At 37.8% G+C, this 27550-nt stretch overlaps 2 protein-coding genes and 2 long non-coding RNA genes across 6 annotated transcripts; all 4 read left to right on the top strand.

Annotated features, from left to right (window-relative positions):
- Positions 1-10774: 10774 nt before the first annotated feature.
- LOC109239706 lies at positions 10775-11907 on the top strand. Its single transcript, XR_002069951.1, has 2 exons — positions 10775-11271; positions 11360-11907. It is a non-coding gene; the product is annotated as an uncharacterized LOC109239706 (long non-coding RNA).
- A 1717-nt stretch (positions 11908-13624) lies between these two features.
- Positions 13625-14597, top strand: LOC109239705. 2 transcript variants are annotated; one of them, XR_002069950.1, is made up of 3 exons: positions 13625-14142; positions 14231-14273; positions 14338-14597. It is a non-coding gene; the product is annotated as an uncharacterized LOC109239705 (long non-coding RNA). The 2 variants fall into 2 exon arrangements; XR_002069949.1 differs by having other exon boundaries at positions 13625-14273.
- Positions 14598-17349: 2752 nt separating this feature from the next.
- On the top strand, positions 17350-21321 carry LOC109239703 (crocetin glucosyltransferase, chloroplastic-like). Of its 2 annotated transcripts, XM_019406293.1 has the most exons (3): positions 17350-18114; positions 18223-18444; positions 20555-21321. In XM_019406293.1, the coding sequence occupies exons 1-3, from the start codon at positions 17428-17430 to the stop codon at positions 20903-20905; spliced, it is 1260 nt and encodes a 419-aa protein (XP_019261838.1). In that variant the 5' UTR covers positions 17350-17427; the 3' UTR covers positions 20906-21321. The 2 variants fall into 2 exon arrangements, with proteins under 2 accessions (XP_019261838.1, XP_019261837.1); XM_019406292.1 differs by having other exon boundaries at positions 17351-18444.
- A 1131-nt stretch (positions 21322-22452) lies between these two features.
- On the top strand, positions 22453-26357 carry LOC109239702 (oral cancer-overexpressed protein 1 homolog). Its single transcript, XM_019406291.1, has 2 exons — positions 22453-22579; positions 25599-26357. The coding sequence occupies exon 2, from the start codon at positions 25651-25653 to the stop codon at positions 26083-26085; it is 435 nt and encodes a 144-aa protein (XP_019261836.1). The 5' UTR covers positions 22453-22579; positions 25599-25650; the 3' UTR covers positions 26086-26357.
- The last annotated feature ends 1193 nt before the right edge of the window (positions 26358-27550 follow it).

The following is a 27550-nucleotide window of genomic DNA, read 5'->3' as shown; positions in this document are numbered from 1 at the left end:
ATGCTTAGCAATAATAGCCACTAGTCTATTAAAATTAATATGAAAAGACTGTGTTACCCTTTCTTCTATCTCTTTCATGTGTTAGGGAGAAGAACTGTGCCGCCGTCTGTGAAACAGAAGGATTTTCCGGTGGCGACTGCCGTGGACTCCGCCGCCGCTGTTTCTGTATTAGGCCATGCTAAGAATGTTACTATATGTTATATATATAAACTTAATTTGAGAAACTCTTGAATAAGCACTATGATTGTCCAAAGATTAACGTGCTAGTTTTGTTACTAATTAAACTAGTCGTGATCTTTGATCGTATGCAATTATGGTAGTAGATGTATTTCGGTTTGGATTTTTGTGATGCATATTTGGTTTTCTGCTACGTTATGGATCCTGAACTTACAATTACAAGTTCAAAAGTTAAGGACACTTGGTCCTGAACTTCGAGTTCCAAGTTCAAAAGTTAAGGACACTTGGTCCTGAACTTAGAGTTACAAGTTCAAAAGTTAAGGATAAGTAGTCCTTAACTTAGAGTTACAAGCACAGAAATTAAGGACAGGTGGTCCTGAACTTCAAGTTCCAAGTTCAAAAGTTAAGGACATGTAGTCCTGAAGTCCTGAACTTAGAGTTACAAGTTCAAAAGTTAAGGACACTTGTCCTGAACTTTATGAGCATAAGGGTATTTTCGTCTGGCAGGTAAAGTTTATTAAAGTAGTGGCTAAAGACTAAAGATATTTTAAACAGTGGCTTAAAAGTAAATATATGTGTTATTAGTGGCAAACCGTGCACTTCCCCCCAATCAATAACTGAGGCTAAGGACCCGTCTGACCATAGATTTTGCCAAAATAAACTTGAGTTTTATTTGACAAACACATGTTTGGTCATAGATTTTGCCTATATTTTGGCAAAATCCCAAATCCCTAATCCCAAAACGAGCTCAATAGCTGGTTTTGGGCCAAATCCCTAATGAAGTGCGCAGACTTGGTCAGCCGATCCACAATCACCCAGATAACATCGAACTTCTTCAAAGTCCGTGGGAGCCCAACTACAAAGTCCATGGTGATCCGCTCCCACTTCCACTCTGGAATATCCATCTGCTGAAGCAAGCTACCCGATCTCTGATGCTCATATTTCACCTGCTGACAATTGAGACACCGAGCTACAAATCCCACAATATCCTTCTTCATTCTCCTCCACCAATAATGCTGTCTCAAATCCTGATACATCTTCGCGGCACCCCGATGGATGGAATACTGCGAGCTATGGGCTTACTCCAAGATCAACTCCCGAAGCCCATCTACATTGGGCACGCATATCCGGCCCTGCATCCTCAATACCCCATCATCACCGATAGTCACATCTCTAGCATCGTCGTGCTGAACTCTGTCCTTAAGGACAAGCAAATGAGGATCATCATACTGGCGCTCTCTGATGCGATAAAATAAGAAAGACCGAGAAATCACACAAGCCAATACCCAACTGGGCTCTGAAATATCCAACCTCACGAACCGATTGGGCAAGGCCTGAACATCAACTGCAAGAGGTCTCTTCCCAGCAGGAATATACGCCAAACTCCCCATACTCACCGCCTTCCTACTCAAAGCATCGGCCACTACATTGGCCTTCCCCGGATGGTACAAGATAGTAATATCATAATCCTTTAGTAGCTCCAACCATCTCCACTGCCTCAAATTGAGATCCTTCTGCTTGAACAAGCGCTGGAGGCTACGGTGATCAGTAAATACCTCACAAGACACACCATACAAATAATGCCTCCAAATCTTCAACGCGTGAACAATGGCAGCCAACTCTAGATCATGAACATGGTAGTTCTTCTCATGGGGCTTCAACTGAAGAGAAGCATAAGCAATCACTCTACCCTCCTGCATCAACACACACCAAATACCAACTCTCGAAGCATCACAATACACTGTATATGAACCTGAAGCTGATGGAAAAACTAATACTAGAGCTGTGGTCAAGGCAGTCTTGAGCTTCTGAAAGCTCACCTCACACTCATCCGACCACCTGAATAAAGCACCCTTTTGAGTCAATTTGGTCAAGGATGATGCAATAGATGAAAATCCCGAAACGAACCGACAGTAATAACCCGCCAACCCAAGAAAGCTGCGAATCTCTATGGCTGAGGACGGTCTGGGCCAACTCTGAACCACCTCTATCTTCTTCGGATTAACCTGAATACCCTCACTAGACACCACGTGCCCAAGAAAGCCACTAAACTGAGCCAAAACTCACACTTGGAGAACTTTACATAAAGCTTCTCCTCCCTCAATCTCTGCAACACAACTCTCAAATGCTCCGCGTGCTCCTCCTGACTACGCGAGTACACCAAAATATCATCAATGAACACAATCACGAACGAGTCGAGGTAAGGCCGAAACACGCTGTTCATCAAATGCATGAACGCTGCTGGGGCATTGGTCAGCCCAAAAGACATCACAAGGAACTCATAATGACCATATCGGGTCCTGAAAGTTGTCTTAAGAATATCCGAGTCCCTGATCTTTAGCTGGTGATACCCTGAACGGAGAGCAATCTTGGAGAACACTCTCGCTCCCTGAAGCTGGTCAAATAAATAATTAATGCGAGGCAAAGGATACTTGTTCTTGATTGTAACTTTGTTCAACTGCTTGTAATCAATGCACATCCTCATCGTGCCATACTTCTTCTTCACAATAGAATAGGCGCACCCCACGGTGGCACACTAGGCCGAATAAACCCCTTATCAAGGAGTTCCTGAAGCTGCTCCTTCAACTCTTTCAGCTCCGCCGGTGCTATACGATACAGTGGAATAGAAATGGGCTGAGTGCCCGGCACCAAATCAATACCAAAGTCAAATATCCCTGTTCGGTGGCATGCCCGGCAGGTTTGCAGGAAACACATCGGGAAAATCCCTCACAATAGGAACAAAATCAATACTAGGAGTCTCTGCACTGACATCCCTCACAAAGGCTAAGTATGAAAGACAACCTTTTCCAACCATCCGCTGGGCCTTCAGAAATGAAATCACCGTACTGGGGATAAAATCAGTCGAGCCTCGCCACTCAATCCGTGGCACACCCGGCAAAGCCAACGTCACTGTCTTAGCATGACAGTCCAATATAGCCCAACACGGAGATAGCCAATCCATGCCTAATATCACATCAAAGTCCACCATACTAAGCAACAAAAGGTCCACTCGGGTCTCCAGACCCCCAATAGTCACCACACACGATCGGTATACACGGTCCACAACTATAGTATCGCCCACCGGAGTAGATATACGGACAGATGAAATAAGAGACTCACGGGGCATATCCAAATAATGAGCAAAATATGATGACACATAGGAAAAAGTGGAACCAGGATCAAATAATACAGAGCCATCTCCGTGGCAGACTGAGACAATACCTGTAATCACAGCATCTGAAGCAATAGCATCTGGTCTGGCTGGGAGTGCATAGAAATGGGCCTGACCACCACCTGATCGACCTCCCCCTCTGGGGCGACCCCTAGCTGACTGACCCCCACCTCTAGCTACCTGAGCGGGTGGTGAAGTAACTGGAGCTGAAGTCGAGGGCCGACCCCTCTGCTGAGACGGACCCTCAAGAAGACGAGGACACTGCCTCCTTATATGTCCAAACTCTCCACACTCGTAACAACTCCCTGGTGCGGGGAACGGGGACTGAAGGGAACCCTTGGCACTGAAATGACCAGCAGAAGGACCTGGCATGGAAGAACCCTGAACCGATGGAGCACGGGACGAACTCTGGGCTGGTAGGGCAATGAGTGATGAATGGCCCTGATGTGAGCTATGAGAACCATGGCCCGATGATGCCCCACGATGAATTGGGGGAGCTGACTGAGCATGTCTGAATGGACGGCCTCTGCCGTGCTGAAACTGACCTCTCGAAGGAGCTCCACCGAAACTACCAGATCCCCGAGGCCTCTTGGCCTCCCTCTCATCTCGCTCCTAGCGACGAACTGACTCAATCTCGCAAGCGATATCAACAACCTCCTCAAAAGTAGCACCTGGCGCCCTCTCCCTGGTCATGAGAATCCTAAGCTGATATGTGAGGCCATCAATGAACCTCCGAATCCTCTCTCTATCCGCGGGAACCAACCAAACAGCATGACGAGCTAACTCCGAGAACCTCATCTCATACTGCATCACAGTCATATCTCCCTGACCCAACTGCACGAACTGCTTGCGCAGCTCCTCTCTGCGAGACTGTGGCACATACTTCTCCAAAAAGAGAACGGAGAACTGCTTCCAGGTAAGGGACGCTGCATTAACAGGCCTACGCCTCTCATAAGCTTCCCACAAAGTAAAGGTAGCTCCAGAAAATTGAAGAGTAGTAAATGCGACCCCACTGGTCTCCAGAATACCCGCTGTACGAAGAATCCTCTAACACTTGTCCAAGAAACCCTGGGCATCCTCGCCCTCTGTACCACTGAAAGTCAGAGGCTGAAGTCTACCAATCCTCTCCAATCGATGCTGCTCGTCGTCAGGCATAACTGGTACCACATAATCCTGAGCTGGTGCAACCGGCTGGGCTGGAGGTGCGCCCGGTGCCTGAAGGTCCCTGCACAACCTGCTCAGGTGTGCGAGCAACGGGAGTTTGAGTGCTCCCCCGACCTGAGAAGTAGCTGCGGCCGTAGTAACTGAGACCGCCTGAGCCATGCCAGTGCATACTGATAGGATCTGGGCTAGGGCCTCCTGAAGGCCTGGAATAACAATCGGCACAGTCGGTGCCTGAGTTGGTCCTGCTGGAGCGTCCACAACTGGGACCTGATCATGAACTGGGGCGACTGGTAGATCTGCAGGTGCTGCCCTAGCTGCTGTGCGGGGTACACCCTTGCCCCTACTACAGCCTCAACCGCATCCTCGGCCTCTAGTGGCCCCAACTGGTGGTACTGATGGTCGTCCGTCCTGATCGGTAGCACGTGTCCTCACCATCTGTGAGGGAATAGAATAACAGAAGTTTAGTACCAGAATCAACAAATTCGCACGACAGGGATTCCAAGAATATGAAGTTTTTCCTAAAGGTTCTGCAGCCTCCCGAGGATAAGTACAGACGTCTCCATACCAATCCGCGAGACTCTACTAAACAGGCTCGTGACTCGTGAGACCTATGTAACCTAGGCTCTGATACCAACTTGTCACGACCCTAAATACCCCAGTCGTGATGGCACCTATCACAGTACTAGGCCAGCCCAAACAACACGAACAATGCGGAAATCATTTATAAATTCACCTTTCTAAACAGATTAAGTCTCAAAGCTTTCAATTTAAAATAGTAAAGAAATACGCGGAATAAGTACGAAATACATCAACACAGCCCGAATCCGGTTTCACTAGTCATGAACCTCTAAGTACAACTAAATCAATGTCTGAAAAATACAAAATAGTCTAAAATATCAAAATACTAAGATAGGAAGGAGGAAGGCAGGGGTGTGAATGCCGTGCAGCTACCTTGCGATCTCCGGATAAACTCTTAGAGTGCTGAAAGCTCTCACTCTGATGCTCGGGCACCTGGATTTGCACACAAGGTGCAGGGAGTAACGTGAGTACGCCAACTCAGTAAGTAACTAAAGTAAATAAAGTCTGAGTGCAGTGACGAGCATTTAAAATCATATAAGAATTCTCTACAGAATATCAAGTCAAAATATGCAATTAAATAGCCAGTTATTTCGTCAAACCCCAGTTTCAATTCAAAATCCTTTGAAAACATTTATTCAACATTTCTCAACAGAGGCTCAGTATAAAAGAAGAGTGAAAGCAGCAAAAATGTCATAAATAAGCCCTCGGGCCAAGTATCACTCATAAGTATAGCCTCTCGGGTAAGCCTCTCAGTCACTCGTGACTCAGCTCTCGTCACACAGTACTCACACTCAGCACTCCGGCTCAATAAATATCTCATAATAATAATAATAATCGCTGCGGCGTGCAGCCCGATCCGTAATATATAGCCGACTACGCTCATTGGGGGTGTGCAGACTCCGGACGGGCTCCTACAGCCCAAGCGTCATATCGCTGCGCTCAGCCCGATCCAATATATATTGCTGCGGCGTGCAGCCCGATCCATATGTATATCGCTGCGGCGTGCAACCCGATCCATATATATAATATCGCTGCGGCCTGCAGCCCGATCCATAACATATATATAATCCTTACCATCAGGTCCTCAACCTCTCTCAGTCATTAACCTCACGGCCACTCGGGCATATCGGTGAAACTCAAGGAGCTCAGCCCAAACAGTTTTTCAAATATTAAGAAGTAGAGTAATGAAACCGGATTAAACAATAAGCAGGTAAAACATGACTGAGGATATGCTTTCAAATCAGGTAGAGTTAGGAAAATAGCAAAAATACCCCTAAGGGTCTAAACAGGTCGGTACAAAGGCCCCAAACATGGAATTCAGCCCAAGTTAACAAACCAATTTCTAAAACGCGTGGATATCATATACAATGTATCAAAATATGCAACTATACAGTCGCCATGGGACGGACCAAGTCACAATCCCTACGGGTGCACGCCCACACGCTCGTCACCTAGCATGTGCGTCACCTCATTTATCAAACAGTACAAAATTTCGGGGTTTCATGCCCTCAGGTCTAGATTTACAATCGTTACTTACTTCAACCGGATGAAATACTACTCCGCAACGCCCTTGCCTCTCAACTCGGCCTCAACTCGCGTCGAATCTATCCAAAAACAGAATCATAACATCAATATATGCTAAGGGAACGAAGCCCATGCGAAAATAATCAAATTACATCAAGAATCCCGAATTTGGCCAAACCCGACCCCCGGGCCCACGTCTCGGAATTTGATAAAAGTCACATCAATAGAATCCTTATCCTCCCATGAGTCCACACATACCAAGATCATCAAAATCCGACCACAAACGACACCTCAAATCCTCAAATCAAAGTCTCCGATTTCAAGCCCTAATCCCTCAATTTTCTTCCCTAATTTCCACTAATACCATGATTAAACAATGGAAAAATGGCCATAAACACAAGTAATGAAGCTTAAGTGGCTTACCCAACTGATAACCTTCGATTTACTTTGAAGAATCACTGCCCTAGCTCACTTCCCGTCTTCAAAAATGGAGAACTTAGCAAAAATTCGCGAAGGAAAGCTTATATACTTTCTGACCCAGGGATTCCACACCTGCGGTCCTTTTCCCACTTCTGCGGTCAACTAACCACTTATGCAGTTTTCACTTATTGCACTGGAGCCGCACATGCGCCTCAATATCCGCACCTGCGGTCTCGCAGGTGACCTTCCGCACCTGCGACTTCTGGACTTCTTGCTCTTGGTTGCATCTGCGGCTTCCCACACGCTTCTGCAATCTCGCACCTGCAGTCCCGAATCCGTAGGTGCGGTTATGACAGTAATTCAGCAGCTTTAGCTGCAAACTCAAACTTCCAACTTCCCGATAACCATCCGAAATCACCCCGAGGCCCCCGGGACCTTAACCAAAAGTACGAACAAGTCACATAACACAATTCAAACATATACCAACCTTTGGAACACTCAAAACAATATCGAATCATCAAAACACCCTCAGATTCAAGCCTAAGGTTTCCAAAACTTCCAAATTCCGCTTTCGATAAAAAAGTCTATCAAACCTCGTCCGAATGACCTGAAATTTTGCACACACGTCACAAATGATACAACGGACCTACTACAACTTCCGGAATACCATCCGGACCCCGATATCAAAATCTCCACTACCAACCGAAAAATACCAAAATTTCAATTTCGCCAATTAAAGCCTAAATCTACCACGGACCTCCGAAAAATATTCTGATCATTCTCCTAAGTCCCAAATCACCTCATGAAACTATCCGAATCATAAAAACCAAATTCCGAGATCGTTTTTACACAAGTCAACTTCCGGTTGACTTTTCCAACTAAATGGCCAACTTAAGAGACTAAGTGTCTCATAACACTCCAAAACTAGCCCAAACTCGAACAAACCGACATGATACAATGAAATGAAACAGAATCAACACAAAAAGAAGCAGAAATGGGGGAATCAGAGTGGTAACTCATGAAACGACCGGCCGGGTCGTTACATCTGGTACCTTTGGAAGTGTAGGGGCATATTTTGGAGTGCTGAGGCAAAGCCTCAAGTGTGGACCTGGGAGGAAAAGTGCGGACCGCACAATTCTTCTCGTGGCCGTAGATCGGAGATTCTGCAGGTTCGATGGTCTGGCTTCAGAAGCTTATATCTTTTAATCTATAAGGAATTTGGAGATGATCCTAAAACGAAAGTGGTAGCCCTTGTGTCTAGTTTCCAGAAAGATAAAGCAATCATTGGATCGCGGCCTGGTAGTGCAGATTTTGCTGAAGTGTGGCCTCTCAATTAGGATTGTGGCCTCAGGACCTGGGATGTTCGACCACACCAAACAATATGCGGTCAGCACTTTGGAGGGCAGACAATGTACTATATGAATGAGAGTTAGGGTATTCTTTCACATTTGGACTCTGGGAGCTCGGTTTGTAGCGATGTTTTGGGGGGTTTTCAATAAAATCATCGGGGTAAGTGATTCTAACTCGGATTAGGTTAATATACATGAATAAATTATTGGTTTCATCATTTAATTAGTACTTTGAGATGGAAATTTGGGAAAAATTGTAGAAACTTCATAAACTATAATTTGGGGATTTAAAGGTCAAGTTGTGACCGGTTTTGACTAATTTTGGTATGGTTGAACTCGTTATCGAATGGGTATTCGGATTTTATGACTTTTACCTCGGGGCCCAACTTTTGAGTTGACTTTTTGACTTTTAACTTAAAGCTTAGTATTTTCTTATGGAATTGGTTCCGTTGGTTCGTGTTGATTGTATCGAATTGTTTGTGGCTGGATTTGAGACATTCAGAGACCGATTTGCGAGGCAAAGGTGTGTTGAAGTAGAAATTTACTCGGATTGAGGTAAGTAGCACTTCTAAATCTGGTCATGAGGGTATGAAACCCCTGATTTTTGTGTTATGTGATTGTTTTCTAGGTGACACACTAGGTGACGGACATGTGGGTGTGTACTGTGGGAATTGAGACTTGGTCCATTCTGTAAAACTGTAAAGTTGAATAAACTTGTTGTTAGCTATACGCTCTCCATGAGTTATAGAAATTTGATTGTAAATTATGTTAGAAATCATGTTTAGGCTATGTGTTGGTACTGTTGGGACCCACATAGGCCGTGTTACATGTTGAATTACCTGCTAAATGTTATTTGTACTCAGTCTCATTCATTACTCGCATATCATATCTCAGTCTCTATTATTCTTGTTGATTCATCATATTATTGTTGTTTGGGCTATTTTTCTAATTTCTAAGAGCCCGAGATACTGGAGAGATTAATGACAGAGTGAGACCAAGGGCCTGATTGTGAGGATATTTATGGGATCGAACTGCACGTCGCAACATGTTTAATTGATTCATGCCATGATCAGCTTGATATAACGCTTGAGCTGTAGGAGCCCCTCCGGAGTCTGTACACACCCCCAGTGAGCGCAGGTACCTACTGAATGTAAGTACCGAGTGCCGAGTGCCGAGTGCTGAGAGACCATGAGGAATGAGTGGCTGTGAAGAATGAGTGATTGTAAGGTTGGAGTGAATGGGAGGACTGAGTGATTGTTGACCTGAGAGGTTGTATATGATTTCATTGCTGTTGCACATAGTTCCATATATAACTGTTTCAAAAACTTATGAAAGATACTTTATCAAATTTTACTTGAGCTTGGCATGTATAAACTGATTTGACTAAATTTTGCTGGATTTGAAAGCATGTCTATTTTTCCTTGTTGATACTACTGAAATTAAACCACAACTGTGTAGCTCATCACTATCTTTCAGTTCCTTACGTACTATTGTTACTTACTGAGATAGTTGTACTGACACTACACCCTGCACTTCGTGTGCAGATCCAAGAGTTTCTGGATGCGGAGGTTTTTGATATTTCACGTAGCTGACAGTTGGAGATATCAAGGTAGCTGCCTGGCATCCCAACCATTATTTTCTACTTCCTTACCTTTTCTTTCGTTGTATTTGGATCCAAACTGTTATAGACGTTTCATTTCTGGACTGATTACGTATAGATGCTTATGGGCTAAGTGACACCCCAATATTGGAAGCTATTTCCGCACTTGTATTTTGGGTTTTACCCTTGTTTATGAAAACTTTGATATTTAAAGTATCTCGATTCATTTTCTGTTAAATATTAAAAGTGTTTTGGAAACGCCGGCTTGTCTAGTACCACCGATAGGTGCTATCACGACATGTTAGGATTTGGATCGTGACAAACAACATGGAGGTAAGATGGTTTAGTTGAACCCCATTCGTCACAAAACTAGACCGTACAATAGGGAAAAACGAACATTTTAGTTATATATAAATTGTTGAATTCTCTTGACAGAAGAGAAGATATCATAATATTGGTAAAGAAGGTTCAGAAATTATATTGGGTCACAAGTTCAAATCCTAGATAAGGTATTTAATTTTTTAATTTATAACTCAAATACATATATATATATATATATATNATATATATATATATATATATATATATATATATATATATATATATATATATATATATATATATAATAATAATAAAAGTCGTAAAAAGATAAATTAAATTATAAAAATAATATTCTATTTATTGTTTTAATAAACTAAAATTAAAATAATAGGTAAAACAATAAAAAATATCATACAATAAAATTGTATTCTATAGAAGAGGGAATTAAAAATGGCATGGCAAGAGCAAGATGGCGATTGTATAGGATAAGGTTCAAATTTGAGAGTAAATTATATTTACCCATTTCCCAACCCTAGTGGTTTAACATCACCTTTCCGCCGCTTCTCTAGACTTGGACATTAACAACACCTTTCCGCTGCTTCTCGAGAATTGGACATGGCAAGTAGAACTTTTCAGCAGCATTATACAATTGGAAGACGTATTCAAGGTGATGTATACGAGGGAAGCTGGGGTCCGGTGGCGTCGTCACCGATGTTTCTATTAGATGCTTTCGTACCATGAAAGCGGCGGCTAGCTACCTGAGAGATCTCCACCTGGCTAACGGAAGGTGTAGCCGTTGGTTACAATTTGGTGGTGGATGAAAAAACCGACGACGACCTTGTTTTTACCGAGCCACTCCGGAGATTCAACACCTGGCTTAAGAACAAAAAGAAGAAGATGTGGTTGGAGGATGATGAAGGAAAAACTACTATGGGATTCGGACAGGAAGCACAGGAAATGTTTCAGTTAAGAATTTTTTTTAAATTTTTTTTTTTACCTACATACTAAATGGATTGTTGTTCTTTACATTTCTTTTGACTCTTTTTATTTTAGGAGTTCAGTCAGATAGGTCTTGGAATGGAGTCAATAAATTCCGTCGGGATCGTCCATGGTAATTTGGTCAAGTTGGTCAAGAGGGGAAAGAAAAAGAATAGGAGGAATAAACGTGACGACACCATTATGGATGTGGATGCCAAGGTGTATGCCGAAGGCGTTAATGGAGTTATGGTACGGTAGCCTTAGGGTGTGCAATTTTCGGTATGACGATAAACCTATTGATGAAACTAGTGGCGGTGAGGCAAAACGACTCAAAGTCGATGAGGATAGTAGTGAGTAGCTTTAGTAATCATTATATTTTTTTTACTTTAATTTGACTATAACTATAGGTTTTTGATGAAAATTGTTCTCAATAGTCAATACAGAAAAACTAGCTGGGTTAATTGATGATGTTGAAGATTTTGGAAGGCTGGTTTCTCTAGCCTATAAGAAGCATAGGCCGAATCGTCCTTTTGGACATGTCTCGATGAATGACTATACATTGTTTCATCAATTGTTTACCTTCGAGAATAATAAAAAATATGCTAACCATAGGTATTTCATTTTTTGGTATATTTATTATTAGCTTTTTGTTAAGGACGTAATTTTTTATATTTGACTGTCTCAGAGAATTTGTTGCTAACGTATCTAGCTGGATATACAACGCTAGTTATTTGTGGAATCATGTTAAAGTTGGCCTATTTTTTGACGCTTTTAATGATTTGCTAGTTCCAAATAGTGAGAAGCTTAAGCGTTATCGCTTCCTTAAACGACACTTTTATGATTGGAAACAAAGGGTATCACGTGACCGACAAAAGGACCTGTATAGCTACCTGATCTATAAGAATCATAAGATTACAAAGGAACTATATAAGATGGCCTTTGGAATCATACGATTTTTAAGGAAATATTAGGGACATTATTGTTACACCCTGTAAGTTTAACAATTTTAATACCGTTATATATATATATTTGATATGGTTTTTTGAGTGGAATATTTTTGTAAAGAAAAAAATGGTTTGAAAAAGAAATATATGATTTTATATAGTTATTAATATTACTACTTTCGAATATGTTTTAAATTATACACATAATATGAGAAATATTTATGAGATTTTCTTTATTGTATAGATATGAATTATTTTTTCACAAGAAAAGAAGGTTATCTTTTTTTTTTACCAGTTTAAGAATTAAGTGTACAAAAATTTTTACTCTTCATATGAGACTAAGAAAATTAAAAGTTGAGAAAATATATATATGTATTTTTACATGGATATTTTTATGAATAATAGTGTATGTATTTATTTTGTATGATACCACATGACCATGATAGTAAATTATATAGTGTGTGTTAAAAGTGAGTAGTATTTTAAGTAATTTGAAATAATTCTTAATTATGCGAATAATTGGAGGATAAGTATAAGAATTGTCTTGTCCACGTGGGACCAAGACAAGTAAAGTAGTGTATGACTAATGTGTGAATTCTACTGTGGTGTCACATTTTGGAAAGGCTTGCTAAGCATTAAAATTATAAGTGGGGTTCATGCATGAACAAGAACTTTAGACAACTAAGTAAGCGTTTTCAACTCAACCATTTTCACGTTTCAAAATAGCATGGAAAGATTTAGACAACTAAGTATAGTTTTATCTTTTGGTTTTTCATATTTTTCTTTTGCAACTATTCACATATATGGGCATGATTCACAAAGGAACATCCAAGACAAGCAACAAGAAGCCTATTCTACTCTTGTAACATCGTCAATGCAATTTTAAGGAAGTATGGTGTAATCGTTTTCAAGAATATCATACGGATTTTTCCTATTCCGATCTTGCCGTCACGTGTTTGTTGCAATTGTCGTGTGTTAGAGGGATTGTCCACAGAACCGGTTCAGGTATGTTAAGGCTAATCCTTCTTTCTTTTAGCATGATCCAAGTAACGATACGTAAACGTAATACTATTCCATAAGTAATTCTACACTTAGCTGAAGGATGCTAATATGTATTTTTCTTTCATCTGAGTGCAAAACTTTCGCTTGGAGGGGGCGGTCCAAGTTATTCAAGATTAGTGGTGCAAAATTTCTCGGCCATTTGATGTAGGATTACTCAGTTCTATTTCTCAGTAGGGGTGGGAAGGTATATAAGTCCGTGGTAGTGTGACACAGTGGAATGACTGTTGTATATATCCTGTTCATACTGACGTCCTTTTGTTGGGGACGCTGCATTAATGCCTGCAGGTATAGATAATCCGTTTGACGAGCCCTCATAGTAGACGAGATTGGCATTCAGCAAAGAATCGGTAAGACTCCACCTCATTCGGAGTGCAGCCGAGTCTATGAGTCATCGTGTCAGAGTTTTGCTAAAGACTTATGGGTAAGCCGGTAACCTATCCTATTTGATGTCAAGTAATCTTAGAGGCGTTGTAGACAGGGGTTCATTTTGTATAGTATGTCTGAGGCCTTGACGGCCTACATGTATTCATGTTTTAAGAAAAATGGTTCAGTGATACAGTATTTCCAACCTACCGTTGTACATTATGAGTTGTGGCCATGTTGGCCCATGATAGTTACATAAGAAGAAAAAAAATGAGTTAGAGCGGTTCGCTCGGACTAGTACGACGCCAAGTGCCAGCCACGCCTCCCCAGGTTGGGGCGTGACAATTACAAAGGCAGTCGTTCTGCTGATAAGGCTTCACGAGAAGTTATGGAGTTGTTCCCTTATTTGCTTGGATGTTCCTATAATCAACTTTTCTTTAAGTTGAAGGAATTAACGATTCAGAATATGCAAGGGCATGAAAACAAAACGTAAGATTTTGCAGTCACTATTTTTACTGTTTTGGACTGATGGACCTTTTCTGATATGTGTTTTTTTTATTACTGTATCAAATTTCAGTTTTGATCATTACTTTAGGGTTCACTGCTCGCTTTTTCAAGTGGTAAGTCCCATATTGTTATTTTTCTTTTCTTTTTGTTTTTTCACTAATCTGAATGATTTTGCAGGATAAGCCTTAGAAGATGATGTGTTAGCCTTGGAAGATGATGCAAGGGAATCAAAAGCGTAGCTAATCATATTTGTACTCGAGGCCTTTGCTGCATTAGTTAGCCATTAGTTTAGATAAATAGTAATCCACTTTTTTGTGAATTTCTATATCAAGTCAATCCTACGTGGGTGGCTAGAATTGCACAGATGGAAATTGTGGTTGGAGATACTTTGGGTTTTATTTATTAACTGATCAGAAGGCTTTAGAAGATTTGAAATATATCTCCAAGTCATATCCTCCTATCCTTATTTTTTTGTCTTTTGCCGGGACAAATAATCAATAGTAAAAATTGTGTGGGGTAATCACTTTTTAAAGTGGTATTTATTTTTTGTCCAGCATTTTTAATGCTTAATAATAGTAGCCGCTAGTCTATTAAAATTAATATGAAAAGACTGTGTTACCCTTCTTCCATCTCTTTCATATGTTAGGGAGAAGAACTGTGCCGCCGTCTGTGAGACGGAAGGATTTTTCGGTGGCGACTGCCGTGGACTCCGCCGCCGTTGTTTCTATACCTGGCCATGCTAAGAATGTTACTATATGTTATATATATAAACTTAATTTAAGAAACTCTTGAATAAGCACTATGATTGTTCAAAGATTAACGTGCTAGTTTTGTTACTAATTAGACTAGTCGTGATCTTTGATCGTATGCAATTATAGTGGTAGATGTATTTCGGTTTGTGATTTCTGTGATGTATTTTTTGGTTTTTTGCTACGTTATGGATCCAGAACTTACAGTTACACGTTCAAAAGTTAAGGACAATAGGTCCTGAACTTAGACTAACAAGCTCAAAAGTTAAGGACACTTGGTCCTGAACTTAGAGTTACAAGTTCAAAAGTTAAGGACACTTGGTCATGAACTTAGACTAACAAGCTCAAAAGTTAAGGACAATAGGTCCTGAACTTACAGTTACAAGTTCAAAAGTTAAGGACAATAGGTCCTGAACTTAGACTAACAAGCTCAAAAGTTAAGGACAATAGGTCTTGAACTGAGACTAACAAGCTCAAAAGTTAAGGACAATAGGTCCTGAACTTAGATTAACAAGCTCAAAAGTTAAGGACACTTGGTCCTGAACTTACAGTTACAAGTTCAAAAGTTAAGGACACTTGGTCCTGAACTTAGACTAACAAGCTCAAAAGTTAAGGACAATATGTCCTAACTTAGACTTACAAGTTCAAAAGTTAAGGAAAAGTAGTCCTTAACTTAGAGTTACAAGCACAGAAATTAAAGACAGGTGATCCTGAACTTCGAGTTCCAATTTCAAAAGTTAAGGAGATGTAGTCCTGAACTTAGAGTTACAATTTCAAAAGTTAAGGACACTTGTCCTGAACTTTACGAGCAGAAGGGTGTTTTCGTCTGGGCAGGTAAAGTTTATTAAAGCAGTGGCTAAAGAGTAAAGACATTTTAAACAATGGATTAAAAGTAAATACATGCGTTATTAGTGGCTAACAGTGCACTTCCTCCTTTTGGGGGGAATTAATATCGGGTAACAAAAAAATGGGATTGGGTCAGTTGGGTAATTGGGGTTAGAGTGGGAAGTGGGGTCAGGTTATGTGGTGGTCTAGGTAGTTGACACGTGTCAAAACTAGTATTAAAAATCAAATTTTTATTTTATTTAATACATGATGAGTGTCTGTTAATAATAGTGGCACAAATAGGCCAATGTTGTAACGTCCATGGCACCAGTAGGCCCAACTATTAATGAGTGGTATAGATAGGCCATTTTGTTAAGTACAATGGCATATTTAGGCCTTTTCCCTAGTTTAAATACCGGGAGTGCAGATAATGATTTGATCACATGGCAGCATATTTTCTATTTCATTAACGGGTTTCTAGTGGCGATATAGGGTGTGTTTGGTATGAAGGAAAATATTTTCCAATTTTTCCATGTTTGGTTTGCATAAATGTTTTGGAAAATATTTTTCTTATGAACTCATTTTCCTCCAATTTCCTCATCAAGAGAAAGGAAAACATTTTTCAAAACTCCTTCACAACCTTCCCCAACCCACATCTCTCTCCAAAAAAGACTTTTTTTTTTTCCAAATTTCACTTTTTCCGTTACCACCCACCCTACTACCCCTCCAGCCCACCCAAAAAGAAAGATTAAAATACATGGAAAGACATCCTTAGTCTAAGAAGAGGACAAAAAGGTAAAACAAGCAGCATATAATCCCATTAGTGGAGNTTACTAAATTTCTTAGTTTTTTTCGTTTTCTGCCCTCCTCCTCCCTCCCTTTACCCCCCCCCCCCCCAGAAAAATATTTTTAAATATATTTTTCTGTTTTATTTTTTTTATTTATCGATTTAAAGGTTCAAAATTTTACAAGTTCCAAAGTTATGAGTTCGAAGGTTTATGTGTTTGAAAGTTTACGGGTTTAGAAATTATAAAGTTTACGGGTTCGAAATTCTGCGATTTCGAAAGTTTAGCGTTTGAAAGTTTATGAAATTTGTGGTTTCGGAAGGTCGTTGGTTTGAAAGTTTATGGCTTCATATTTATTACATCTAAACTATTTATGAATACTCGTAAAAGTCATTTTCCTTAATTTGCGTACCAAACATCGGAAAATGAATAAGATTACTACTTGTTTTCCAAGACAATATTTTTTTGAAAAATATTTTCCACGAAAAATATTTTCCATTATACCAAACACACTTAATATTTAACAACGTTTTAGTTTGCTTTAAGAAGCTAACTATGTTTTCCTATTCAGACACATTTTCTTCTTCAACTTTTTCAAAAACGTTATTTTTAAAAAACCAAAAGGACAATTGACAATGTTTGGATAACTTCACATCGTTATTTTATTTTTTTTCATCTTGTCCTTCCTTATTACTATTAACTAATCTTATTTTATTCTTTAGCATATTTTTATATATAATAATTATATAAATTTATTTTTCATAAGCATTGCAACCGTCAAAATATATCAATGATTATTATTGAATATTATAATCATGGAGTTCAACTTGAGACTCACCTTTTAAGTCCAATCTTCCATTAAAAATTCTATAGTGCCATGATTGTTTTCTCCAATATTAGTCAAAATAATGAAGAAACACCATTTCCTTATCATCTCTTTACCAGCGCAAGGCCACATAAATCCCACTCTCCAGCTCGCCAAAAACCTCGCACGCGCCGGTGCTCGTTGCACCTTCGTCACAACCGTCCACGGCTTCCGCAAAATGAACAACCTACCGTCCATCGACGGACTATTCTACGCCTCCATCTCCGACGGCCACGACGACGGCAAGCCCAAAGAAATGTACTTCGGTGACTATTTAAACGATTTAAAGCGCGTGGGATCGGAAAACCTCAAAAACCTTCTTCAGAAATTTACCGACGACGGCTATCCAGTTACTTGTTTAGTGTACACAATTCTCTTCACTTGGGTTGCGGAAGTGGCGCGTGAATATCACGCGCCGTCTGCTTTTCTGGCCATTCAATGTGCTGCTGCGTTTGCCATTTATTACCATTTGTTCACCACCAATAACGGAATTTACAGCTCTACTACTGAAATTGAGCCCTCATTTCCAATAAAATTACCGGAATCGCCACTATTTTCTCGCGATGATATTCCTACGTTCCTGTTACAGAGTGATTCGGCTTCTTCATTTATGATCCCTGTAATGAGAGAACACATAAAAATTCTCGAAAATGATCCAAATCCTCGTGTTTTAATCAACACTTTCGACGCATTAGAGGAGAAATCACTGAAAATTTTTGAGAAAATTGGGGTAAGTTCAATTGGTCCTTTGATTCCTTCAGCTTTTTGCGACGGAAATGATGTTAATGACAAGTCTTTTGGATGCGAACTGTTTGATAAATCTGAAAATTATTCACAGTGGTTGGATTCAAAAGCTGAGGGTTCAGTTGTTTATATATCATTTGGGAGTTTAGCTGTGTTAAAAGAGGAGCAAAAGGAAGAGATTTTGAAGGGTTTATTGGAAAGTGAAAGGCCATTTTTGTGGGTAATTCGAACAAGCAATAAAGATGATAAGATCAAGAATGAAAATTATGGCTTGAATGGAAAAGGGATGATTGTCCCTTGGTGTTCACAAATGGAGGTACTAATTTTAACATAAAATTTTTTTTGTCATATTAAAGTATCTGTATTTTATATACTATAAGGGGTCGTTTGGTACTCGGAATAAGGTGGAATAAAGTGTAATACTAAGTTTATACTATGTTTAGTAGACATTACGTCAACCAAACATAATATAAACTTAGTCCTAAACTTAATCTTGGATATCCCTTTATATACCACCTTATTTTGTTAAACTTGGTATTATTTTATCCCACACTTCATGTGGGATAAATTAGCCTAGGGATTATAATCCCAGGATTATAATTCTAGTGTAATTTAGTCCGCGTTCCAAACGATCCCTAACAGTAAATTTTATCCGCTATAATAGTAAGTTACCTTGATAAGTAAATTTATCATTATAATGAATATAGTTTAATGACGTTACTATTATTGTGGTTAAGTTCGGTTATTTTAACGAGTAAAAAGATTATTTCACGACTTTACTATTATAACGAATCAAGTTTAATGACTTTTATGTGGCACAAAAATATTTGTAGGTTTATTGTTATACTCCCTTCGTCCTAACTTATGGGACCGTAATTTCGAGAGTCAAATGAATTGCTTTTTTACCATAGTTTTTTCATATACTTTTTAGATATTTTAAAATTTTAATTAATGCGACTTATACTACTTTTTACGTAGTTTTTAAATATGTAAATAATATTTTGAAAAACTAAAAGATTCAGGGTGTGTTTGGTACGAAGGAAAATATTTTTCAATTTTCTCATGTTTGATTGGCTAAATGTTTTGGAAAATATTTTCCTCATCAACTCATTTTCCTGCAATTGGAGAAAAATATTTTCCCCATCACGAAAAGGGAAAACATTTTTCTAAACTCTTTTCCAACCTCCTCCCATTTCCCATCCCCACTAACCCCCACCAACCCACCCCCACACCCCACCCCACTCCAACTCCACCCACCCCACCTCCACCCCCACCCACACCCCACCCTAGATAGAAATATTATTAATAGTATTTTTTTTTTCATGTTAAAGATAGAGTATTTTTCTTGGGTGTGTTTGGTATGAAGGAAAACATTTTTTAGAAAATATTTTCAATTTTCTCATGTTTGGTTGGCTTAAATATATTGAAAAATATTTTCCTCATCAACTTTCCCTATCAAGAGAAGGGAAAATATTTTCCAAAACTCTTTTCCAACCTTCCTCATCCCCACTAACCCCCACACCCACCCACCCACCCCCACCCCACCCACCCACATCCCACCCTAAACTAGAAACTATTATTAATAGTACTTTTTTTTTCATGTTATAGATAGAGTATTTTCTTTTTTCATTTCAACAAATGAGTATTCTTTTCGCGATATAATTTCTTTTTCATTTTAACAAAAAAAGTACTTTCTTTCCATGATGTAGAAAAAATATTTTCTTCCATTTCAATAAAATGATGTAGTAAAAATTATTTTCTTTTATTTCAACAAAAAGAGTATTTACTTTTTATGATGCAGAAAAGTAACTTTTTTCATTTCAACAAAATGAGTATTTTATTTTCATGTTGTAGAAATAATACTTTCTTTTTTAACCAAAAAAAGAGTATTTTTTTAGTTATGTAGCACGAATTTCAACGTTATTTTTGCGTAAAAAGTAAAGCAACACATAAAGTTCCTTTGCATTTGTTATGAATTTCTAGAAGAATAATTAAATTCTTGTTAGAAAATAGAGTCATGAAATGTTGGGTATTTGGGGGGGGGGGGGGGGAGAGGGAGGAGAGTAACATAAAAATTATTTTCCTAAAAAATATTTTCTACTCTCTAACCACACTAAAACATATTTTTCGGAAAAAGGTTTTCACTCACCAACCAAACAAGGGAAAATAAATGATAAAACCACTCAATTTTCCATGAAATATTTTCTAGGAAAACATTTTTCATGGAAAACATTTTCTTTCATACCAAACACATCCACTATGTCTAAATGCACAGTCAAAATTAAGAAATTTGAATCTTGAAAAACAAAAAGTGTCATATAGGACTGGGGGATTAATAATAAATTATATGATTATCTTACCTAAAAGTTTAAACAGTTAGTGAACGTATTCGGTTATTAACTTAATTAATGATATATTTTCAACAGGTACTTTTTCATAAGTCAATCGGATGTTTCATGAGTCATTGTGGATGGAATTCGACTCTAGAAAGTATAGCAGCGGGTGTGCCGCTAATTGGGTACCCACAGTTCTCAGACCAAGTGACAAACATTAAGATGGTGGAGGAAGTTTGGGGAACAGGTGTGAGAGCAAGACCAGAGGAAGGAATTGTCAAAAGAGAAGAGTTAAAAAGGTGTTTGGAAATTTTAATGGGGGGTGGAGAGAAAGGGAATGAAATAAGAAGGAATGTGAAGAAATATGGAGATTTGGCTATGGAAGCTGTGAAAGAAGGAGGTTCCTCACATTATAATTTGAACAAGTTTATAGATAGTTTGTGAGGCATTTCTCTGTCTCTTTGATGATTTTCAACTTGGTGTCATTATTTGTTTGGGGCTCGACTAATCCAGATTTGCATCAAAAAATTTGGGGTTGAAGCCGCTCTCCATCAAGAGTGATTTTTTATGTTCAGGGCTCGAATTCTAAATAGCTTATTAAAGATGAGAGAATACTTAGCATTCTGTCACAACCTTTAGCTTGTTTGATATGAGGGATAAGGGATAAGGGATAATTATTTTTGAGATTAAATTTGAGATGAGTTTATCTCATGTTTGGTTGGGATAAAATCGTGATATAACTAATCCGGGTCCCGGGATTGTAGTGTTTTTTTATCCTTGTAAGAAAGTGGGATAACTAATCTCCTAACTAATCAATTAGAGGTGTTTGTGAGGCATTTCTCAATCTTGAATTGAGGAAATTAAATGACTCCTAAATTTGGTGCAAGTTTTGGATGATGATGTTCAATTCTCCTCTGGCAATTTTCGTATATATTGGAGATCTCAATCCAAAAGAAAAAAGAAGCAACTTTAATTCCTATTTATGGCATTAAAAGTTAAAAACACATCCGCTTTCATAATTCATTATACACTTATTGAAATTGAAATCTAGCGTGACACCAATTCACAAAGCTGTATTTTTAACACACTGCAATCAAATGGAGTAATGAAATATTTTGCAATTAAAAATATCAAATAATGAATACAAGAAAATAATGTGGTTTTTAACAATTAATTGAAACTCTTTAACAAGGAAGATAATTTTATGGTGATAAATAAAAGGTACTGTTGGAGAACCATAAACTAATTGTACCCTAAGATATTGAATTAAAAATATAGAAACTTGTAAATAAGATTTAGTGTAGAATTAATGTCACTAAATAAGGAAATGATGAAGCTGTATTACAAATTAAAAAGGTAAAAAAAAAGTACAAGGAAACAATGACGTTTTTAAAAGTTACTTCTAATTACAATTTTATTAAGCATGCACTGCATTTACGAAGGATAAAAAATTAATTAACATCTTAAACTATCAAATCGGTTTGAATATACCTTCTATTTTCATAGTTGAAAAGAAAATTCCATTTCAGTGGTGATTTAATAAATATTGATATTATTGAATTTGTCTTTATACAATTTTGACTTTTCTAAGAAAATCTTCAATCTTATTTTAAAAGTATTTCGCATCCATAATTAGAGAAATTAGAACATCATGAATTAGGAGAGTGGTCACTATTTTGGGGATATCTTTCATTAGTTATGATGTTAATTTGAAAGAAATAAACTATAATATAAAAGAGAAATTAAATATCTTATTTTAAAGCATAACCAACGTAAAACTAATCCTGTAATTGATAAGTTGAATAAATCAGTTTTCCATTTCTTTTACATTCACTATAAATTGCGTTTTTAATGGCATATCGCGAATGGGACTTATATCACATTCTTCTAATGGAACTTACAAATCGTATTTTTCTAATGCAACTTATATAAAAAAAATATAGAAATTTTCTACCGGTGTATCCCACTTTCGAATTAATAAATCGCATTCTGCACAAATCAAATTCTTTTGATTTATTAGGCTCAGCCCAAAAACTCCTGGACGCTTGGGATTCGCCTTCATCTGACGCTTAGCTTCTCTCGTCCGGCCTCGGCCTCGGCCTCCGGTGAATTCGACTGGTAATTTACTCTCTCTCTCTCTCTCTCTCATTAGTATTTGATACCAAAAAAATCCTCAGTGATTTTTCAAAAGTTAATACTTTTGTGCCGATATTGTTCAATAAATTTTGGTACTACCAATTTTTTCGGTTAACTTTTGCTACTGTTGCATTGATTTTCAATCTCTTGGTACTATTGGACAAAGAATATTGGCTTTGCTTTCTACACATTTTTTTCAGTTTTATTTATCCAATTGTGGTTCATGTCCTGTAGTTATTTCCTTTTTTCTTATTTTTTTTCGAGTGATAAATCGAACAATTTGCCAGTGTGAGATTTCTCACATTGCTGGTGCCAAGCTTGGATAAGGGAGGAGGGTCGAGGCAAGCTGACTCTAACTTGTTTAGGATTTAGGGGTAGTTGTTGCTGTAGTGATGTTTTAACTTTTAGAAATCTGTATGTGAAACACTAGAATTATACAAACCTAGAATATGCTTTGGCCATTTTAAGACTCAAATTTAAATGCTTTTCGACATAATTTTGTTTCACTAATAGGTCCATGGGGGTTGAAGCGGAAATCGAGAAGTGAAGCGCACGATTCACGACATTAAATAAGTACCAATTATAGCATGAATGTAGTACTGTAATGATCAAATGGCAATTAAAATACCTAATTTCAGTATGGAATAAACTGTAATGGCGATATTAATCTAACTCCTCAATGTTGAGATTCAAATAATCGACCGTTTCTCCTTAGATCACTTTGTGCACCATTGTTTGAAGCACTTGAAGCAATAACCCCTTGCTTTGCATGGTTTCATTGCTTTAAGCAACCAGGGGCGGCTCAAACATATGTGTGACCTAAAGCCAAAGTTTAATGTGAGGCCTAATTTATTTTATAAACATTGTTAATAATATTTTATAATCGATTTACTCTAATAATTCCTTTTTAATTAATAATAAGGCAACAAATTTAATCTATCTTGAGACATTGTTAATCTTAGGTAAGATTTTATCAATTATAATCTTGAAAACTTCTTTTTCTTTGAGACAATTGTTATAAAAAAATTCTACTTTTATACGAGAAGAACTAAATATTTTTTTAAAATACCTATAAATCTATTATTTCTAAATAATGAGGCCCCCAAAATTTGGGGGCCTAAGGCAAAAGCCTTATTTGGATCTACATTAGAGCCGGCCCTGTAAGCAATGAAGGGATGACTTTTAACAATGAAACTCTTCTAATGTTTTAATTCACCATTGTCTTTCCTCCACTTTTTACTTTATTTTCTAGTTGCATTTTACATTTGAATGCTATACAACCATTATCTTTTTATAGACTCAGTGCACATGTGATGCACAACTAGCATACTAAAATAAGTTGCTAGATTAATCAACTATCTATAATTTGAAATTTGAAAGAAATGTTCAGATTCTTCTCTGCTTGGCTCTTTCTTTTCAATTCCCTTTTCCTAATTCCCATTAGTTCCATAGAGTTTTAGGGATTTGATGTTTCTGCTCTTTCCGTCCCCTACAGTGGTTTCAGACTCGATATGAAGTTTAAGATGTAAACTTATATTTTATGTTACTAGCCAGAAGAAACTATTAAAATGATGATAGAAAAGTTAGTTTGTTAGACAAAACCTCACATCGAAGTTTAAATCTGAGTAATTAAATGAATGTTAATTCTTAAAAGTTGAAAGTAGTATAGAATATTATTATGATTAAAATGGTATCAAAAATTTTGAGACGTCCAAATGAAAGAAATGGCATATAAATTGGAATTGATGGAGTTTATTTTTTGCATCTTTCTTTCCATTCTAGTCTTGTCCCATAGCTTTGTGTCCTTATCAACAGGTCGGTATTCTGAATCAATAATTATTTATGGTGCTCAGGACTCAGGAGAAAGTATAGCTAAGTATAGAAAAAAGTTGAAAGTTTTCAACATTTTAGGAAACATTGGAAGAATTCAGCTGTCCAACTTAAAAGATGAGCAATGTAGATATGTTATTCACAGATACTGAACCTTGAGTCTTTGGAATCGATTTACTCTTAGTAACCTATTACTTCAACTTACATAAGCTCCAGATCAAGCCAGCTGAAAGGATTATTGAGGAAGATATTCATTATATTAAATGAAGTAACATACTCTTTTTTATCATTTCCATTGATGGATAAGATGTGGCAATTAAAGATAAAGCTATGAGATGCATACAAAAGGAAAGAAAATTACATGTCAAGCATTAATATAGAAAAAGTTTTGTAAAACCATGATCCTCTAAAAAAGACACCCAGTCTTCTATGAAATAGTTATCACAGTGTAGAGGTGCTCCAAAAATTTTCCAAGACACCCAGTCTTCTATGAAATAGTCCATTGAAGTGCCTGCATCCAATGCTCTATGTACTCGTCCTTTCCTCATGAGTTTCCGTCATGAGATAATTTCTGTAATTTTGGCAGGCATTACCCAATCAACTCCAGTCCTGCTCCACAGTATTAGACCATAGCCGATATGCAACCAGACAATAAAATTCTATTATCTTCTGGTCTTGCAAGTTTCTTCTGATATTGTTTCTGCAGAAGTCCCCTTCCTGCTCCCCATATATTTGAGCTACTGCTTCCTTTTGCTAGCAGAATATAGCATCTCCCCTGCCATCTTTGTCTCCAAAATCTAATCCTGGTGTCTATGGAAATTCTTTTTTTCACATATTTGTAATGCCTCTTTTGAAGAAAATGGACCTTCAGCCTAATGTATATAATGATATTATGGTGAATATTGTTCTAATGTATATAATGATTTGGTGGTATTTGCTAAGTCAGCCTTTGGGCATCTCTGTGCACTTATTATTTATCTTTTCTATTGCTTTGAAAGTGACGCCGTTTTTACAGTCCAAACTGTATTTGCTGGAAAATTTTTGCTGAACCAAAATATGTTGGATTATCAGATTCTGTTATAATGGAAAGGGTTTTGGGCAGTCTTGCCAAGTTTGGATTCCACTACCTTATTTCAAGTGGTATTTAACAACTAACATCTCACTGTTCCAGGTTTTCTTCTCCAACAAAGTATTCCAACATTTGACATGCTTGGTGAGCATCCATGAGTTCTCAAAGCGCTAATTCAGTTGAAGACATTTTTGACTCGTCATTGAATCTAGAGGACACTCATTACAAAGAAGGCTACTCCCAAGGCTATTCAGATGGCCTAGCCTCTGGTAAAGATGAAGGCAACCAGGTGGGACTCAAAACTGGGTTTGAAGTAGGCGAAGAATTGGGTTTTTACAGAGGTTGTATTGATGTTTGGAATGCTGCAATCGCAGCAGAGCCAACCTGTTTCTCATCCCGAGTGCAGAAAGGCATCAAACAGATGGATGAATTGCTTTGTAAGTATCCCTTCTCAGACCCAGAGAACGAGTCCGCCACTGAGATTACTGACTCCTTGAGATTGAAATTTAAAGCTATTTGTGCAACGCTGAACATTAGACTGGAGTACGATGGGTACCCCAAAGCCTCTGGGGTCGAGTCTGGATTCTAATTGGTTATCAATGGTCTGATCAGGTACTTTCCTTGTAGACAAAATATAAATTTGCATTAAGGTGGTTAAAAACTGACATTAATTTAAATATCAGTGTTGAAAAGATTCCTGCCGGAAGGTATATGTATATGCTTGCTTTATATATGGCTCCCTGTCATGTTGTGTCCTTGTATATCTATATATTTTACACACACAAAAAAATTTTCGCCGTTGAACTACAAACTTGTATACTTTGAGATCAGATATTCATGGAAAGATACTTTCAACTAGGATAACTAAAATAAAAGATTGTTAATCAAATAAATAGGTTTGGCGGCCTCCTTCTCCCTCCATTAAAAGAAGAAAATAATGTTAGTTAGTAGTTGTGTCAACTCTATACTTGGTCGATAAATGCTTACATAATTGGTAAAAAAACTATGATCGCTATTATCAGTTGCTTTGCTATATGTTTTTTGATAAGGAAAAAATATAGCACATCAACTGACAATAGCTATCATAGTTCTTTACCAATCAGTTGCTGTGCTCTAAAACTTTGATAGAAAGTGACTAATTCCAATCATGGGCTTGTTGGATGGTCGTTGTGGTGAAGAGGGTCATTTATAGTTGGACCTATTTTTGCTGAATCTTCCTCCATTCGCATAGCTATAGATGATAATCGGGATAATCTCATGGATGGTCTCTCATCTTTCTTCTTTATTGCATCATAGTCACCAAACTATTTTTGTAATGAAACAGTCACTCAACCTTATCCAAGTATCACACAAAGTCACTAAATTATCTTTTTGCTACAAAAATGGTCACTCAACGTTGCGTAAGTATTATAGAAAGTCACTAGAAGGAAACAATGATGACTTGGTGATTGTGGACATAATATTATTTCTATGATACTTAGGCAAAAATGAGTGTCTTTTTGGTTACAAAAGAAATACTTATTACCTCTAGTGATACTTAGACAAAGATGAGTGACTTTTTCGTTACAAAATTAGTTTAATAACTTTGTGCAATAAAGTAAAAGTTAAGTGATCATTAGTGAAATTAGACTGATGAATCCTTGCCATTTGATTGTTGAACAAGGACTAAATTCCGAATTAGTTGGCTCGACTATACAGACTCTTTATATGCATCCCATTCTGTTTAGGTCTAATACAAAATAAACAAGTATTTTTATTCTCTTGCTGCTAAATCCAAAGAAAGAGATGCAGAAGAAAGAAAGAAAGCAATCATTATCAAAGACCCCAGTAGTAAGAATCTTGAGTACTTTTCTTTCTTTTGTTTTTCCTGAAAACCAATGTTCAAGTATTAAATATTTGAGGTTGTACATCTATAGTGATAGGTGATTGCCAAAGATTAAGGCTAGGGTCAAGAGGTGGTACATATAAGCTCTAGTAGATAGTGATGTTTGTAAGCATTAACGATCTATTATTTGTGAAAGCATTAATTATCTGATAGTGTAAATAGATCACTA

Source organism: Nicotiana attenuata, unplaced genomic scaffold (genome assembly GCF_001879085.1).
Source record: "Nicotiana attenuata strain UT unplaced genomic scaffold, NIATTr2, whole genome shotgun sequence".
Taxonomy (NCBI): Eukaryota; Viridiplantae; Streptophyta; class Magnoliopsida; order Solanales; family Solanaceae; genus Nicotiana; species Nicotiana attenuata.
This window is presented reverse-complemented; position numbering and strand designations above follow the sequence as displayed.

What these genes read in the sequence shown, in the direction of transcription:
- LOC109239703 (XM_019406292.1), top strand. Translation starts at nt 17,428, where the DNA reads ATGAAGAAACACCATTTCCTTATCATCTCTTTACCAGCGCAAGGCCAC. An exon ending in CTTGGTGTTCACAAATGGAG is followed by an intron (nt 18,445 to 20,554) that starts GTACTAATTTTA and finishes TATTTTCAACAG; the next exon opens with GTACTTTTTCATAAGTCAAT.
- LOC109239702 (XM_019406291.1), top strand. Translation starts at nt 25,651, where the DNA reads ATGAGTTCTCAAAGCGCTAATTCAGTTGAAGACATTTTTGACTCGTCA.